General features: G+C 46.7%; 1 protein-coding gene across 1 annotated transcript; it reads left to right on the forward strand.

The window, feature by feature from the left end:
• Positions 1-567: 567 nt before the first annotated feature.
• Positions 568-3,497, forward strand: xbp1 (X-box binding protein 1). Its single transcript, XM_068566784.1, is given in 6 exon segments — positions 568-904; positions 1,386-1,482; positions 1,854-1,970; positions 2,078-2,134; positions 2,137-2,244; positions 2,384-3,497. Coding segments are annotated over 6 exon segments (1,215 nt in total). The 5' UTR covers positions 568-680; the 3' UTR covers positions 2,996-3,497.
• The last annotated feature ends 12,797 nt before the right edge of the window (positions 3,498-16,294 follow it).

Genomic DNA, 16,294 nt, shown 5'->3' on the forward strand with positions numbered 1-16,294 from the left:
CAATTAGGCCCAACTGTCAGCAGAACTATACAACTGAAAAACAAAACCAATGTGGGACCTGTTATCCCATTTATGTGCATCGCTACAGCTGATATCAAATATTAAACAATGTGATATTTATTTATCTTAAAACAAACACAAAGGGAAGTTTTTTATTACAGGACAGAGATTGTAAATACAATTACTGGATGAAATAAAATCTCCACAATCAATAAAGGTTTATTGTGTATGTGAGCGAGTATGTGTGGGTAAAACCTGATGCAACACTTGGTAACAATAATAACCTGAACACACACTTCAAATCCCAGTCAAGTCTGCCTCGCAGGTCCCACGCCGATAGAATATAATATCCTACAATGTGTGAAAGAACACAATAAAACTGAAGTTGACACCGAGTTTTGATGGGAAACCACACTTACAAGGAAGTTTGCGATCATGTTGAGCGAAACCTTTGCAAATCTCTCGTCTCGCACGGCGGCCAATCACAGCTCGTAAAAAATCTGCGTCACAGCCGCCGGGAGCCAATCAGCTGTCACCACGACAGTAGAAAAAGGACGCAGGCGCAGCCCATCTTGTTCAACAGTTGTGAATTGCCGGCGATCGGGCAAGCAGGGAAACCGTCAGGTTCTCTCTAAATTTAACAAGGATACGCGATTATTTCCGTTTTCGGACACCCCGACATGGTGGTGGTAACAGCCGGGTCCGCGGGCCCCCACAAAGTGCTCCTAATATCCGGGAAACAGAGCGGCCTCTCACAGGTGGGCTACAACCGGCCCATCTCCGTCCTCCTGCCGCCGTCCAGCCCGGCGTCGTCGGATTCAGACTCCAACTCGTCCGCTGGGCCGCCGGTCCGGAAGCGACAGAGGCTCACACACCTGAGTCCGGAGGAGAAAGCCCTTCGCAGGTTAGTCTCCTCTCACGAAACATCCCTTTATTTATTAATTACGGGGGGACGGACGGCTATTGTTAAACGAATTGCCAACCGCGGAAACGCCTTAAAGATATTGATCCCCCTCCCAACACTCTTTGATTTGCCATTTAAATTGCAGCCCCCCCCCCCCGCCCCCTCCAAAAAAAAGAATCGCGTCACTGTTAAATCTCCTGAAAACATAAGTAGGTCATATATACCGTGTTAAACGGCTGTTAATTTGCTTTAACGTCGTCCCTGAATCCCCTGTGGACTTCGGTCTGGCTCATCAAACTGCTTATCTGAGGCATCTGACTGCAGGATCCTGGTGCCCTGGTCTGCCTGCGTGGCAGGAACATGGCCGGTGATTGCGCAGTACTGTGAACTCCCGTCGATGTCAGGGGGCTTAGTCAGCATCACGGAAAGAATGTGTGCTAAATTCCTGTTTTTATTTTTCCCCCCCTCTCTCCTCCTCAAGGAAACTCAAGAACAGAGTCGCAGCTCAGACAGCCAGGGACAGGAAAAAAGCCAAAATGGGGGAGCTGGAACAGCAAGTCCTGGAGTTGGAACTGGAGGTAATTATTATATGTGTATATATATTATTAATGATCTTATTAATGATCTTAGGACTGGGGGTGGAATTTGGCACGCAGGTCCTCATTCTACACCCTACCCACCTTGACCCATATGCCATCTGATGTACAAATACAACATATCCCCACTCTCCAGGGATCAAATGATACATTCCATTTTTTAATTATGACACTTCACGCTACAATAATTACATTAATCTTCTTCACCGACACCATATGCCCCTCCTCCCCCAACCTCACCCCAGTTTCATTTCTTAATGGTTTGAGTCCTTCATGCATCACATCCCCTTGAGCCGTTAGGAGTTTCAGGTACAAACCAACATCTGCTGACTTTTTTTTTTTTTGTCTCGCAGAACCAAAAACTTCACATTGAAAACCGGCTACTTCTGGAAAAATCAAGTGGCCTACTGAACGAAAATGAGGAACTTAGACAGAGACTTGGGCTGGACACCCTCGACTCAAAAGAGGAGGTATGTTTGTAACGCCGCAGATGTGGAAGTGGCGGTCGCCTGGTGGTGGTGAATTGTCGGATCTTTTGAGTGGTGCAGTCTTAATTCCCGTTGTTTTCCTTTCACAGGTTCAGAGTTTGTTGTCCAACGGGAACGACACAGGTTTAGGGATCGGGTCTTCTGAGTCTGCAGCACTCAGGCTACGTGTGCCTCCGCAGCAGGTGCAGGCCCAGCAGTCCCCAAATCTGAAGACTTCTCAATGGATACAGATGATCCTGACACTACAGACAATGAGGTGAGTCGAACCTTATTGTGAAAAGGCACGTCTGTGAGTTTTACAATCCTGTTTTCAAAGCTCCGTAATAACCAGCAGTCGGGTCATAGGTCACTAGGCTAATCTCCTCTCCTGTTTTCCCCCGTTCTCCTCCCTCTAGTCTGATTTGCTCATGGGCATTCTGGACATCCTTGACCCAGAGCTGTTCCTCAAGTCTTGTGAACAGGAGTGCGAGGAGCCGCAGGTGCTGCTGGTCGGAGGGGGGGACGCACTACCTGCCGCCTCACCTGCGCCTCTGGGGGCCCCACCAATTAAGCTGGAGGCCCTTAATGAACTGATCCACTTTGACCACATCTACACGAAGGCCGTGGAGGAGGTGGACGGCAGCGGCGGGCAGTGCGACGGCTGGGAGAGCGACACGGAGGACGAGGAGGATGAAGATGAGAAACGGAGGGACGAGGCCGCCGCCTCCTCCCTCGTCGACGAAGACGTGGTGGTGGTGGTCGAGGAGGAGACGGTCTGCGTCAAAGATGAACCGGAGGAGGTGGTCATCCACAGCTGTGACGCTCACAGTCCATTGGATGACTTTTTCTGCGGGGGCTCCGCCCCTGCCCTCAGCAGCCTGGATAAGGAACCCTGTCTTGCGGACACCTACAGCGACTCTGGATACGAAGGGTCCCCTTCCCCTTTCAGCGACATGTCCTCGCCCCTGTGCTCAGAGAGCACCTGGGACGACATGTTCGCCAATGAACTCTTCCCCCAGCTTATCTGATTCAACCATCCAGCCCAATAAGTTATAATATATAAAGATATACACATATAAGAGCTCATGTGTAGTGTTCAAAAAACTACAGACAAGCACACAATGCTTTACGTAGAACACCACCAAGTCCACTCTTGTATATAGGCTGAAGTTAAGCACATAATCTCCTATTTTATTACAGCAGGTCTGTATCATTGGCGATGCTGCATTGACTTGTGGGAGATGAAGTTCATGACGAGCTTATTTTGGCACCAATTAATTATTGCAGAGGATTTAAGATTGATAGCAATACTTTTGCCCGACGTCCAAGACGACGTGCGTTGGCGAAATCCAGTATTTCTGTAAATGAATAGAGGGGAATGGGGGCCGACCATTTAAATATAATCTTTTTATTTATTTGTATTCTGCTTCGGAGTCGCTGTATGTCCACATGTAAAGACGCTTTTCTTCTAATTTGTTGTCGCTCTCCATGTAGTCTTAATTACTGCATTAAAAAACTTTTTGCATTGCATCTCGTCTCTTGGTTTCAGTCTTTGCAGGTGTTCACTGATGTATACGATGTATAAAGAATGGATAATGCAGTTTGTTTAAAAACAGGACAGTGTAGTGAACTCGACTGAAACAGCAGTATGACATTTAAAGGTTATTTGTTCAGATTAATAGCCAAACGCTCGCTGGTTGCAGCTTGTGTTGCCTGTTTCATCAATGTTTCCTTTGGACTAATGGAAAAAGAAACAGCTAAACTTAACTTGTCATGCCGACTAAGACAATACTAAGACATCCTTTTCACCGATCATTTCATAGACTAAAGTAATGGTTCACAATATTTTTGACAATTCAAAGTCACAAATTTCTTGGACATTAAACTCATAAATTTGGTTCAACACCTAAATGGACTCCTTGTAGCGATGGATTAAAACGAAGATTTAGGTCAAATTTGAAGGTCATTTATAGATAAGTCACTAGTGAGAATAACATAGTGGAAGCATGTTTGAACAACAGACATCTTTCTGCTTCTACAGAGATGATGTCACATCACCAACATCAGGTTTAAACAATTGTTAGTTTGTTGACTGCTCTTATTATATGAATACAGTATAAACTCCCTAATATGAGCCGTCAACATCCAGAATTTAATCATAGCCGTCGCAATCTTTTCACTTATCAGTCAAGTTCTGAACTAATCTCACACGTGCTCAGACACAGTGTTTATACTCTCTCTCTCTCTCTCTCTCTCTCTCTCTCTCTCTCGTACCAGGCAACCTTTCTTTTCTGAGAAGCGGGCCCGCTGGTATTACACAACAGTTTGAGTCTTTACTTCCCGTTAGAAGCAGCTGAGTGTGAATATCGTTGGCATTCTTTGGCCTGGTGTGAAGAGAGTAGATCACAGTAGGTCACACCGCGTCCCTCAGGGTTTGATCCGGGCCCCTAGAGGAGACAGTGGACCCCTTGAAGCTCCCGAGGCCGTGATTGGTCACGTTGTTGACTAGATCTTCTCTTCACGTGCAACACTGATGTAATCGATCTCTACTCCGCCCGTCTCCGTTAGCATTTAGCTCCCCCTCCTTCCCCCCGACTTCAAAGCTTTGTATTAACGATGTCATCCATTATGTCTCACAGCAGCTGCTCTGATGATGGCAAATTATCTGGAAGACGCTGAGGGGGGAAACCAAAACAATTGGCAACTCAGCTATTTCGCTGTAATGTGACCTCCATTTTGTTGGTGTGGTGGGTTCCAAGGAAACCACAAGAGTGTTTGACGTAGACGCGCCTCAGACCGAAAGAGTGTGGTGAGAAGTGTACTATTCATTGTCTCCTCGTAGAAACCACAGCAAGGACCGAAGCAGCCTCACAGCTGTGGAGCCGAAACCGAGAAATATCTGCTGAAGCAAAGTAGTTCCTGGTTTATTTAGGCACGGCAGACTCTTTTCTGTTTCTACTCGGTGTGTGTGTGTATGTGTGTGTGTGTGTGTATTATTGTTTTATTTTCCTACGCACTGTTGGATATAATAGGTTTTGGTTAGCATTGGGTTAAGTTAAGAGATATGTGCTCCTTTTTTGGGTCATATGTTGCTTCTTTGCTCAATGATGTGTTACTTTTAAACAATTTTAAATGGTTTTAATTATTGTTTATCTGCTTTTTCTATCTAGTATATATATTCAATTTTAATAATGTTAATAAACTTGACTTATTTTGCACTTTTCAGCCCAAATATTCCTGTTCTTTTGTTCCCCTCCAGTTCATTTTTACTCCAAACTCTCCTTCGATGTTTGTCTTGACCATCGATTTGGAGGTTTTTGAATTCCCCTTAGAGCCCTCAAAAGATTTCTTTGCAGCTGTTTAGAAACTCAACACAGAAACTGACATTCAAATTATTGACAGTAAAACAAACACCACTTGTGGCATTCAAGGTGCTGCTTGGGTGCATGTCACAAACCTCAATGTCAACTTTAATACTCATATTCATTTTACTAAAGTCCCAAAGCACGTATTCAAACAGAACATCCCGCGGCACCAACTCAACGTCATCCGTGGAAATCAAATAGCGCAACTTGGATCAAGCTCTCGGCCACTTCGGCTTGTTGGACCGGTATAAATCGGCCAATGCGTGTGATTCAGGTCATCCCAGGTGAGCTCGGCAGCTCAGGGGCGCAATTAAAGCCAGAGCTCGCCACTGCTCTCGCAGCAGGGTCCCGAAGAGGTCCTATAATGGCCATGCAGATCTCTTTGAACTCCAGATCCAAGTCTTTCAACAGACGGATACGGTTTCGGGTGTCGAGGCTGCAGCGCTGCGATGTGGCTGCCATCTTTTTGTCCCAGAGAAGGAGTGGAAAAACAAAAATGCGGCACAACCACCACGTTGAACCGAAACAACGAAGAAACAAACAATGAAACAATGAAACCAACGAGTGACGAGGGCTCGGCAAAGCCAGGCTGAGCTCCGGCTCATTACATCGCTCAGATTGCAAACTAGAACTCTTTGTGTCTCACTGTGAGGGTACCGGTGTACACGACGAAGACGAAGACGGAGACAAGACGGAGACGAGATGGAGAGACGGAGATGAGACGAAGACGAAGACGGAGACGAGAAGAAGACGGAGACAAGACAAAGACAAGAAGAAGACGAGGAGGAGAAGAAGAAGACGAGACAAAGACGAGACAAAGAAGTAGACAAGACAAAAACGAGACGAAGACGAAGAAGAGACGGAGACGAAGACGAGATCGAGAGATGGAGACGAGACGAAGACGGAGACGAGACAAAGACAAGAAGAAGACGAGGTGGAGAAGAAGAAGACAAGACAAAGACGAGACGAAGACGAAGAAGAGACAAAGAAGAGAAGAGATGAAAACCAGACAAAGACCAGACGATACCGGCGTTGCTTAAACCCACTTTGACGATATCAACTTGCAATATTGTTGATGACAAAAGACTAAAATGACTAAAATGAAGTTTAGGAGGAGAGGAAATATTCTAGGGCGCCACGCTGGCATCAAACAACGATCAGTCAGGTGGAGTCGAGTTAACTCACTTAAGTCAGAGATAACAATGACAACAACCGGGCAGAAAGATAACAGGGGATGTTTTTGGTCCGTTTTTTTTGAGCTAAAATAAGACTCATATGCCAAGATGACGAATATGACGAACGACTAACAAAGACAACTGATACAGGAACAAGAGTAAAAGACTTTACACAGGTGGGGTATCATAACACCTGCAAAAATGACATGTCTCGGGCTTTTATTGTGAAAAGTAAGAAGCGTGGATGTGGTCTGAGAGCTGCCTTTGTCAAGATTTAAAGGAGGTGTTAAGTCTGCCATCTTGGTTGGGACATTTCAACATGTCAAGCTCCAGTGTGCTCCTCTAAACCCGTATGAATCCAACCGGGTGTCGCGTGTCAAAGCTCATGCTTAAATTAGAACCAGATCTGTCGCGCTAACATGACACTGTCGTCACCGATGCACGGATTTGGATAAAGCTCACCGCAGGCCTCGGGTTACTGCGCTCAGCAGTATTATAAAGAGGATTGCTGAAGCTGCCCGGGCGGCAGCCACTTCAATGCAAATACGGGTCTCCGAGTCACAACTGCCGAGATCCTCCGTCTGAACCGACCTACATCCAGGACAGGGTGAAACCGCACACAGCAGCTCGTTCGCTCCGCTCAGCTTCAGCCAATCAGCTGGTCGCTCCGTCGCTGCGAACTCGACACTCAACAAAATCACGATTGTTTGCAGTGCTGGCTCCTCGATGGTGGAATGAGCGCCACCATCCACCCACCGACATCAGGGCAGCAGAAACTCAGTGCGTTTACATGATGGTAATAATTCGAATCCTGCTTTAGTCGGACTATGCTCTCTTTCGGGGCAACTGCTGTTATCCGAATATACATGGCAGTGAATAAATGGAATCATTGGCCGAATGCATGTCATATCCGATACGACAGGTGGCGCTGTTTTCATTACATCTAGTGGTGATACAGCCATCTCCGCTTGACCTCTTCGCTCTTCATAATGGAGAGAACCCCGCTAGCTCCGGTGGTTGTCGGGGAGCTAGCGGAGAGCAAACGGGGAACTAGCAGCAGCGCTAGCTGGCTACACCAGGGAGCTAGCAGAGACATCCACTGAAGGTACTATCGACTCGTAACCCGACTTGTACGTTTGTTTGTTTCTGCCGGCCGTGACAACTTATCGTCTCTTTCGACTTCCGGGTCACGACCTGGGAGGGCGGGAGGGAGGAGGCGGCGGCATCTTGAGCATGCGCACAAACGCATTGTCCAGTTCCGATCCGATTCAGCGTTTACATGCAGCGTTATTCGAATTATCAATCGAGTCGAATCGAGTTATCCAGGGGTGTTAATCGGATCGTAGTCGGACCGCAGTTATTCGAATAAAGGTGTTTACATGAACGGGATAATTCGATTTTAGTCGGACTAAGCCAGTAATTCGAATCCATGTAACCGCACTGACTGTCTACATCTTTCGCCGCAAACTAAAAACTCACCTTTTTCGACTCTACCTTGAATAAAGACAATGACGGCAGCACTTCGGCAGCACTTCGATGGCTCTGACTGATAGCACTTAGCAGTGTGACTTTATTTGAGAAGTTGTTCTGTCTCGATTCTTGTTGTTCCTACTTCGTACTCACGGTTGAATGCACTTATTGTAAGTCGCTTTGGATAAAAGCGCCAGCTAAATGACATGTCACGTAACGTAATGTAACAGCAAACGCCGTGCTCACCAGTGTTCCTGTGAAACAGAAGAAAAGAAAATGGACGGCAAACACAACGACGCTGAGAAATAAGCGAGCGAGAACAAAATGAAGTACCACCTGATCAAACAGGCGAGTCAGGTGTGACGCAAACAAGAGGTCGAAGCAGCCATGTGACAGCTTTCTCAGGTGGATGGTGTGGCTGGATGGAGGGGTGAGGGGTCACACGCTGGAGGGGCTGAGCAACAGCAGTCACGTGACCCAGATGAGGAATGTAACTCGTCCCCCGCCTCCTCATCGGCCTTCTTCGTTAACAGGCAGCGAGCGGCTGATCACAAGCTGGGGAGGGGCGGGGTCAGAGCTTTGGTATTTAGGGCACTTTGTCAATAATTCAGTTGGGAGTGAGCCATCGGCCCCGTCACTGGCAACCAAAACAACATCTGTTCAGTCTCCGCATGCACACAAACTGCCGCCCCGCACCGCCCGAAGCGAGGCCCGTCCGTCCCGTCGCCCCGCTTCAAAGAGGCGTGTTTCTGCTCCACGCTGCTCGTTCACGTCTGGTTGGTTTTTCCGGATTTCAGTCGCCACGTGGAACATTCCCGACGCTCGTTCCGCGCGCGATGACGCACAGCATGCGGACGCGCGCTTCTCTCGAGAGGGCGCGATCGCTATACCCTCGGTTACCGATGGCAACGAAGGACGGGCCAGCGGAGTGTGTCGATGCACGTCTGAGCCGCGGCACCGAGCCAAAGCGCACGGAGAGAACAGTCGGGCTGCTGATGGGAGTCAAGAACACGCAGCTTCCACGAGTTGTGGAACAGTTGTATTTGAAGAACGCCCTGCAGAAAGGTTTAAAGACACACAAACACTACAGTCAAAGAAGTACTTTTTCTCACGTGATTCTTATAATTCATTGAACTCCATGAACACTAACTGACTGTGAAGGCAGTGTGAGCTGGAGGCTGTAAATGTCCTTCAGCATCCTCACACAACCCTTCGTATGATGTCTGACAACAAGTCCAGCGACGCGCGTTTCATTTTCCGCCCCCCCTGACGTGCACACCGTCTTTTCAAACTACTCTCATGTCAATTTATTCATGGCCCCACGAAGCGCAAAAGGTTCGTGAAAGACATGACCATCTTTTTCTGTTAAAATAAAGAAAAAAAGAGCGGCAGCATATTTTGTGGAACACGACAACACGTCTTGTGAGACGAGGGGCAGCCGGCTGTTAAATAGACGCGAGCTCATGCAGGCGGCCGGGGGGGATGATGGGGGGGATGAGGGATGGGGAGATTGGAGGGGGGAGGGGGGGGGTCGACTCGCGTCACGCGTTGCACAAGGCTCCATCGCCATGGTTTCAACTTCCTGTATATGTGGCAAGTCTGCAAGAGGCAGCCCGTCTGCTGGAAGAGAAACATGAATCACTCGGATTCCTCCTACACAGCACAGCCGATTCTCCCTCTGAAGCTCCCTCAAAAGGCAGCGATCCCACGTAACAAAGACTCAGAGCGGATCAACGGGGATCTAAACCCAGACAACTTCTTTTGATATTATCTTAAAGCCTTCTTCTCGTAACCTCGACACGGCTCTGCGTTTTCCTCGATCTGCGATCTAATTCGAGCTCCTGACTTCATATGAATGTTTCCCTTCTTGCTCAAACCGAAGAGGCCCCTGAGGTTAAAGGCCTCAGCCCCTGTCTGGCAGCAATTACAGAGTAAGCTCAGACATGATCACAAAGCACAGACGCACGCCCATGCGCGGGCAAAGTGCTGCAATTCCTGCTTGGAATTTCATCATTTGTGTGTTTTCTTCAGGACCACCTCCGCAATCTGGGAGAATAAACATCCGGTCGCTGTCACAGTTTGTACTGCGAATGTTGCAATTGTGAACACTCCCGCAGGGACCGGGTGGAAGACAAGACAGGGTTTGAGCTTTTTTCAGGTATTTGTTTGCAAAGCACTCGACAAATGGACCGGATAAAAAGCAAGAAGAGCATCAGTTATTACTATGTATTGTCTGGGAACTGTGACTGCAGACATTTGCAGACAGAAGTAGATATATATATATATATATATATATATATATATATATATATATATATATATATATATATATATATATACAATTGCAACATTTACAGTTCAAACTGTGACAGCGACAGGATGTTTATTCTCCCAGATAGCAGAGGTCGTCCTGAAGAAAACACACAAACAGGAATTGCAGCACTTTGCCTGCGCATGTGTCTGATTATGTATAATAATATAATATATATGCCTGAAAAATATATATATTTTTTTCCACAGTGCAATTTTAGTATGTTTAATAATGTTATCTGTTTTTTATTTACTTGTTTTTCTATTTTTACTATGTCTCTTGTGTGCACTTTACCCCGTTTGCTGCGGTAATCCTGTAAATTTCCCCACTGCCGCACTAAAAAAAGGATATCTCTAATATCTACTATTTGGAAATTTAGTCAGAGAACAATCTCAGCCAATAGCGAAGCACGTAATGGACCAATCACCAAAAAGAAGAGTCACGCGGCATATCACCAGCGACAGCTGAAGTCCTCTTCACTGGACAAACCACTCAACTGCATCACAACACGTCAACGTGAGCGAGGGCAATTCCACTTCCTCCTCTGAAGGGCTGGAACATAAAGGAAGCCTGAAAGTACGTCACATCCCGGGAAAAGATGGCGCGCTCGAGACAAAGTCAGGAGCTGGGCTGACGCGCCGCGCAGGACTCCCACCGCTGCGGCCGCCGCAACAGGTGGCTTCCCTCAGCGGCCTCCGCTGTCAAAGTGTCACACACGTGTGGACTGTAAGCGAAAGCCCCACGGCTATTTTGGCCGGAGGCGCGGACGGCCGCCGGCCTGGCCTCTGTGACAAGTTACTTTGAACTGGGGCTTAATGACATCCGTCACCGTGACATGAACATCAACCTAATGGCCTCCTAGAGAGAGAGAGAGAGAGAGAGAGAGAGAGAGAGAGAGAGAGAGAGAGAGAGAGAGAGAGAGAGAGATGCAATGTTTTGGTTGGAACATTTAAGTGTGCTGCGTGACTTTGAGAACAGCGCGAGCACCCCTGACCCCTGTTTGTGCAGCGATAAGAGAGTGTCTACATGTGCAAAGTGCCAGCTGCGGGGTATTTATCAGCAGGACAAAGGGCTAACCGGAGGAACACAGTAAAGGAGCTGATAAAAAAACATAAAGATGACCTAAAACAAATGATCCGGTCGCTGCTGGAACGGGATACGCCACGGCAACTCCTGCAGAAGTGGCATACTATCATGTTTGATGTGTTTAATTTCTTTTTTTTGTTGTTAACTTAATCCTTCCCAGTCCCCAGCTTCTGGTTGCGCAACGTTTCACCGCTTAGCAAACACTTTCACACACTCGAGGCCAAATTCACTTTCATAACTACACAAGCACGGAGAGGCTGCTGCTGGTAAACTGGAGAGTAAATATTGAATTTGCCTGCAGGCATGGTGACCGTTGCGCTTCAGATACAATGTGGCGGAAAGGACACGGGGGAGTTTATTTAAGGCCGGGACGCCTCCAGGACTTGATCCTCATCCGGGTCCTGAAGCAGAAAAGCAGCGTTCTGTTTTTTTTGTACATTATTAGGAGTATTTTTCAGCAGCTGTTCTTGTTCCTGACTGCTTGTCATGATGGTGATCACAGAGTTTGAGCTCATTCTGCTTTTGTGACTCTCTGTACCTTCAATTCTTCTCATATTAAACTCCAGTTTAGATGCACAGGGTTTTTTTTACACCGATGCAATTCTGTCTGCAACGAGCTGCGATATCTCGGGGAAACCGAAGGCTCGAGTTACGGCCCGGAGGAAGTGCGTCAGCGGTTGCCAACCGACCAAAACAGGAAGAGGAAAGTGCTTTTGTTTCCCCCGTAAGCTGTCAGTCGCTACTCACACTTACCAAAGACTATCAATGGAAGTTATTTGCAGTTACTATCCCAAGTAGCAGACATGGCAGATGTTTATTGCTTTTTAATCCGTCATCCGAGATCTTGCATCTGAAGTCTGATGCTTTTTTATTATTCTATCTGTTGCAAAGCTTCTCAAACCAACACAAAACTGAATTAATTGGACTAAGAACTAATGAACTAAGTTTGTCTGTTTCCTCTCCTGGTCGTTTCTCTGTCAGCGTTAAAACCAAGTGCACCTTTAAGAAACTACTTCCACACCTACGAGCACATTCAGTGAAGAGCTTTCAGAGCGTCTGAACCTCAGGCAGACGCCTTAAAATAGCAGCTGTTTGTAAAAAACAATTCTCCCACACACACGACTCAAAGTCCACACAGTCTGTTTGGCTTTACCGCAGGACACTAAATACTTGATGGCAAAGAAAAGAAAGAAGAAGGTTATGCTCAAACAATTTAGTTTTGTACTTCCTTTAAGTTAGGAGCGTGTGAAAGATAGAAACAAAGACAAATAGTCTGGTCAGTATAAAATATTGTGTAAATTAGAGAAGTGGACGTAGTTACTGTGACGTCACCCATTGGTTTGTGGACTGTGGTTTTGAAGACGGGAGTTTGGCATTGTAGCCGCCGCCATCTTGTTTTTTTGAGCAAAGTAAAACATTTTAGGGCGACCAGAAATGATTTAACTTTCATGAACTAAAAAAAACACACTGCGAAAGGATTCAAAGGTTTGAAATCAAAACACAGACAACTCCCAGACCGGACAACGCCGCAATAACGACCTGTCAATCACGGTAAGGCCCGCCCTGAAGCATACCCTGCTTTATGGTCAATTCGACCCTAAACGGGAGCATCATTTACTAAATGAACATTACGACTCTTTGAAGAAGACGTGAAACTACAGATTGAGACCATAAACTCATGTTTACAATGTTTACTGCTTTCACCCAGCAACCATCTGCTGGGTGAAAGTCAACGTTGAGTTATTTGGCATTTAGCTTCCAAACCTTATTAAAGCCACTTCCGTAGTTATTTCATCCTAAAACTGCGATCTTTTCCTCAACCTCCTAACCAAGTACCTTTGTTGAGTGCACACAGCAGGGCTGTGTTCAACAAGGAAAATGTACCAAAAGCAATAACTCCATGTAATATATCTAGCTCACCTTGATGTATTTGCACCAGCTTGCTCACGCTCACTGTAACTCAGACTGTTCTTCAGGTTCAAACTCTTGTCTATTTCTCATTCATGTGGATAATTCTACCAGTTTGAATCCACCGACTTGCAGCTAGATTTATTATTATCGCTTACATGTACCGTTTTTGACTTTTTATCCGTCTAGACTCAGTGACCTGAGGCATGAGCGCTCAAACCTGAGTGAGAAGTTGAAATGAAAGCATGTTTGTTCCCCCTCATGCCTCCCTCTGCTGCTCTGCACCCAGCCACCCGGCCCAGGGCGAAGCGAGGGGGGTTTGATCTCGGCTCCCAGACTGTGTGGCATTCCTAAAATGAGTGCGAGGTTGTCGCCGCCCACGTTCCCGGATCCGCCCCCCCCCTCCTCTTCCAGGAAAGACACTTTCCCCTTTTGACGCTGCGCTGCTCTGCAGACTGAAGTCTCACGTGGAAAGTATAAAAACACAGGACACGTTATCGCCGATGGGTTAGGAGGACGAGAAGTTGCTGAAAGTCGCTCACAGAAGCAGTCGTTGAAATAGCGCGTGTTGGCGATGTGCTGCTTTTAAACACGTTTGACAAACATTATCTTTCCCAAGGCATTTCCAACACAGAGAGAGTCCATTTTCCCTCTCTAGCAGGCAGAGGTGAAGGTCAGCCTCTTCTATTCAAAGCCCCGTCAGGAGGTCAGAGGTCACTGGATGTTTTGGTCGGCCTCGACAGCACAACTGAGTGTCGGTATATGAGGTTGTTCGTCCAATATCCCATCAGCAGTACTCGCGGCCTGTAATGTTTCTCATGTAAAAGTCTGGTTTACTTTTCTCCACGGACAGCTGAGCGAAAGCTTTTACGGCACGTTCGCTAAACGCCGAGTCAAGAAGATCTTTGCTGGGAAAAGTTCTTGCGAACAGGAAAAGGCCATTTTTTTTTACAACAAATTTCACATTTTTGCAACACCGACAGTGTTTTATTTTTTCCATGGTATAAAAGAAGAAGTGGTGAGTTAGCAAAATGCAAACTAACGTTTGACCCAAAAGCACTTGTGAAAGATTCTACCAAAACTGTGAGTTATCACAAAAACAACACGCAGGCCTCCAGGGGGATATGTGGTGCCTCCCTGTAGCTTTTGGCTGTAGATTGAAAAGTATGCGGCGATTCTCCTTCCTGCTTTTCCCTCATTGTGTGTGCCTGCATCTCCTTGCTTCTCCCTGCTTGTACACACGGGGGCCCCCAGTGCATCGTACCAGAGCTACCTGCATGTGTTAAGGTATGTAAGACCGTTAGAATACCTCGTAAAGGAACAAATAATACAAGTTAGCAGCGAAAAATAAGATCGGTGAACTAGTCACTGTTACTGAGCTTAGTTGAATTTGCATAACTGAAGTTTTCCGTGCACGTTAGCGAACATAACTCAACGTCCATCGGAGAGAAAGCTGACAGCTGAATGCCGTCTGGTGACTGATAGCGAGGCCTCAAGGCTTCGCGGGACAAATACTCCATCGACAAAGGATACACACAAAGGATCGTACATACAGCTGAACTACTAATAGCAGCCAACAACCCGGTTGGTAAAGTACTTTTACTGTCACTTCCAGTATTACAAGTTTGAATATTTAGCGACAAGGTTCTCAAAGAAATTGTTGTATGGTGTCAGCACGCCACAATATTTATCACCACTTAAATGAGCTTTTACTGAAAGTTGCGCAACTGATTTTGTTCTCCCGCCGCAGCCCTGAAATGTGAAAGTGCATAAGCATGTCGACGCCACCGTAACGTGCTACCACCAGCCACCGAGCGGACTGTTCGCTGCTCATTTCACGTACAAACAAATGTTTATTGTCGTGGGATAGAAAACAACGGTGTAATAAAATAAAAACTGAACAAAATAACAACACACTTGTTCATTCCCACACAGATCACATGTAACCCCCTCCTTCCTATAACTATGGATATTTTTAGAGCTTCAATATCAAAAACTAAATTGACGACGTTTAAAAGCACCCTGATTGTACCTTTAATCTAACTGTTCCTTTTCTTGAGGCAATTTAATTGAACTATGAAATAATAACAATTAATTCTTTTGCTACTATTTGTTACTTATTGTTGACGCCACACATTGTCTTCCAATTCAAACAAAAAGGTGGAAATGTAAGATAACCTATCCTACTTGTTCCTTTTACTCATTTTTTCCTTGTTACCTGTGAGACTCAGTTAGATTATTTCAGCCTGGAGCTCACGTTTTGTTTCCAACCCTGGTTCCCCCCGTGTTCCCTGCACCCGTTGGTCCTCCAGCTCGTCCCTCAGGTTGGTTCACCCGTTGTTTGCGGGTCGCGATGGCACTGCGGGGGCGGAGTGACCCTTGAACACAACCAGGAGTCACACTCTGGGCTTCTGGACAACGTGCTGCGTGGCAATCTGACAGAGAAGGAGAGTAATGGAGGAGGGGTCTTTAAAATAGAGACAAGCTGAAAGAAACAGCTTCTCCACATCAGTGAACACAGATTATGTTTGTAATGATCATGAGACATATAATTGGGACAATTTCAGCTAGTTCCAGCACCTTCAGTTGACCGGGGGTCGCACCCTGAGGGCCTGCTGCTCTGCAAAAGCACTCAACTCTCTTCGGCACCCGGCTCACCGCTCGCTCCCTGCACGCCGCCTCGGGCTCTGCTCAGCAGAGTGGACAGCCTGGGAGGAAACGGCAGCCCAGAGTGTCAGATCCACTGACGACATCGTGCCACAACACATAAAGAATATGGTATTTATTAGCTCTGATGTGCATGCGGTGAGTGCAAACACACGCGGGACCTCAACCCCAGTAAACGTCTTAACCCCCCTCGACATTCCACGCCAGATAATGCCTTCAACAGGTTGCGTACCACACATTGTTGCTATGCTTGGTTTTGTTGTTGCCTTTCTGTGCCGGTGTCCTTTTTTCGGGACGTGCAGGTCACTCGAGAAGGAAGGCCACGCGCCTCAGGCACGTAAAACA

The sequence above is a fragment of the Clinocottus analis genome, unplaced genomic scaffold, assembly GCF_023055335.1.
Source record: "Clinocottus analis isolate CAN_PGR_092001 unplaced genomic scaffold, fCliAna1.0.p SCAF_7, whole genome shotgun sequence".
Classification (NCBI taxonomy): Eukaryota; Metazoa; Chordata; class Actinopteri; order Perciformes; family Cottidae; genus Clinocottus; species Clinocottus analis.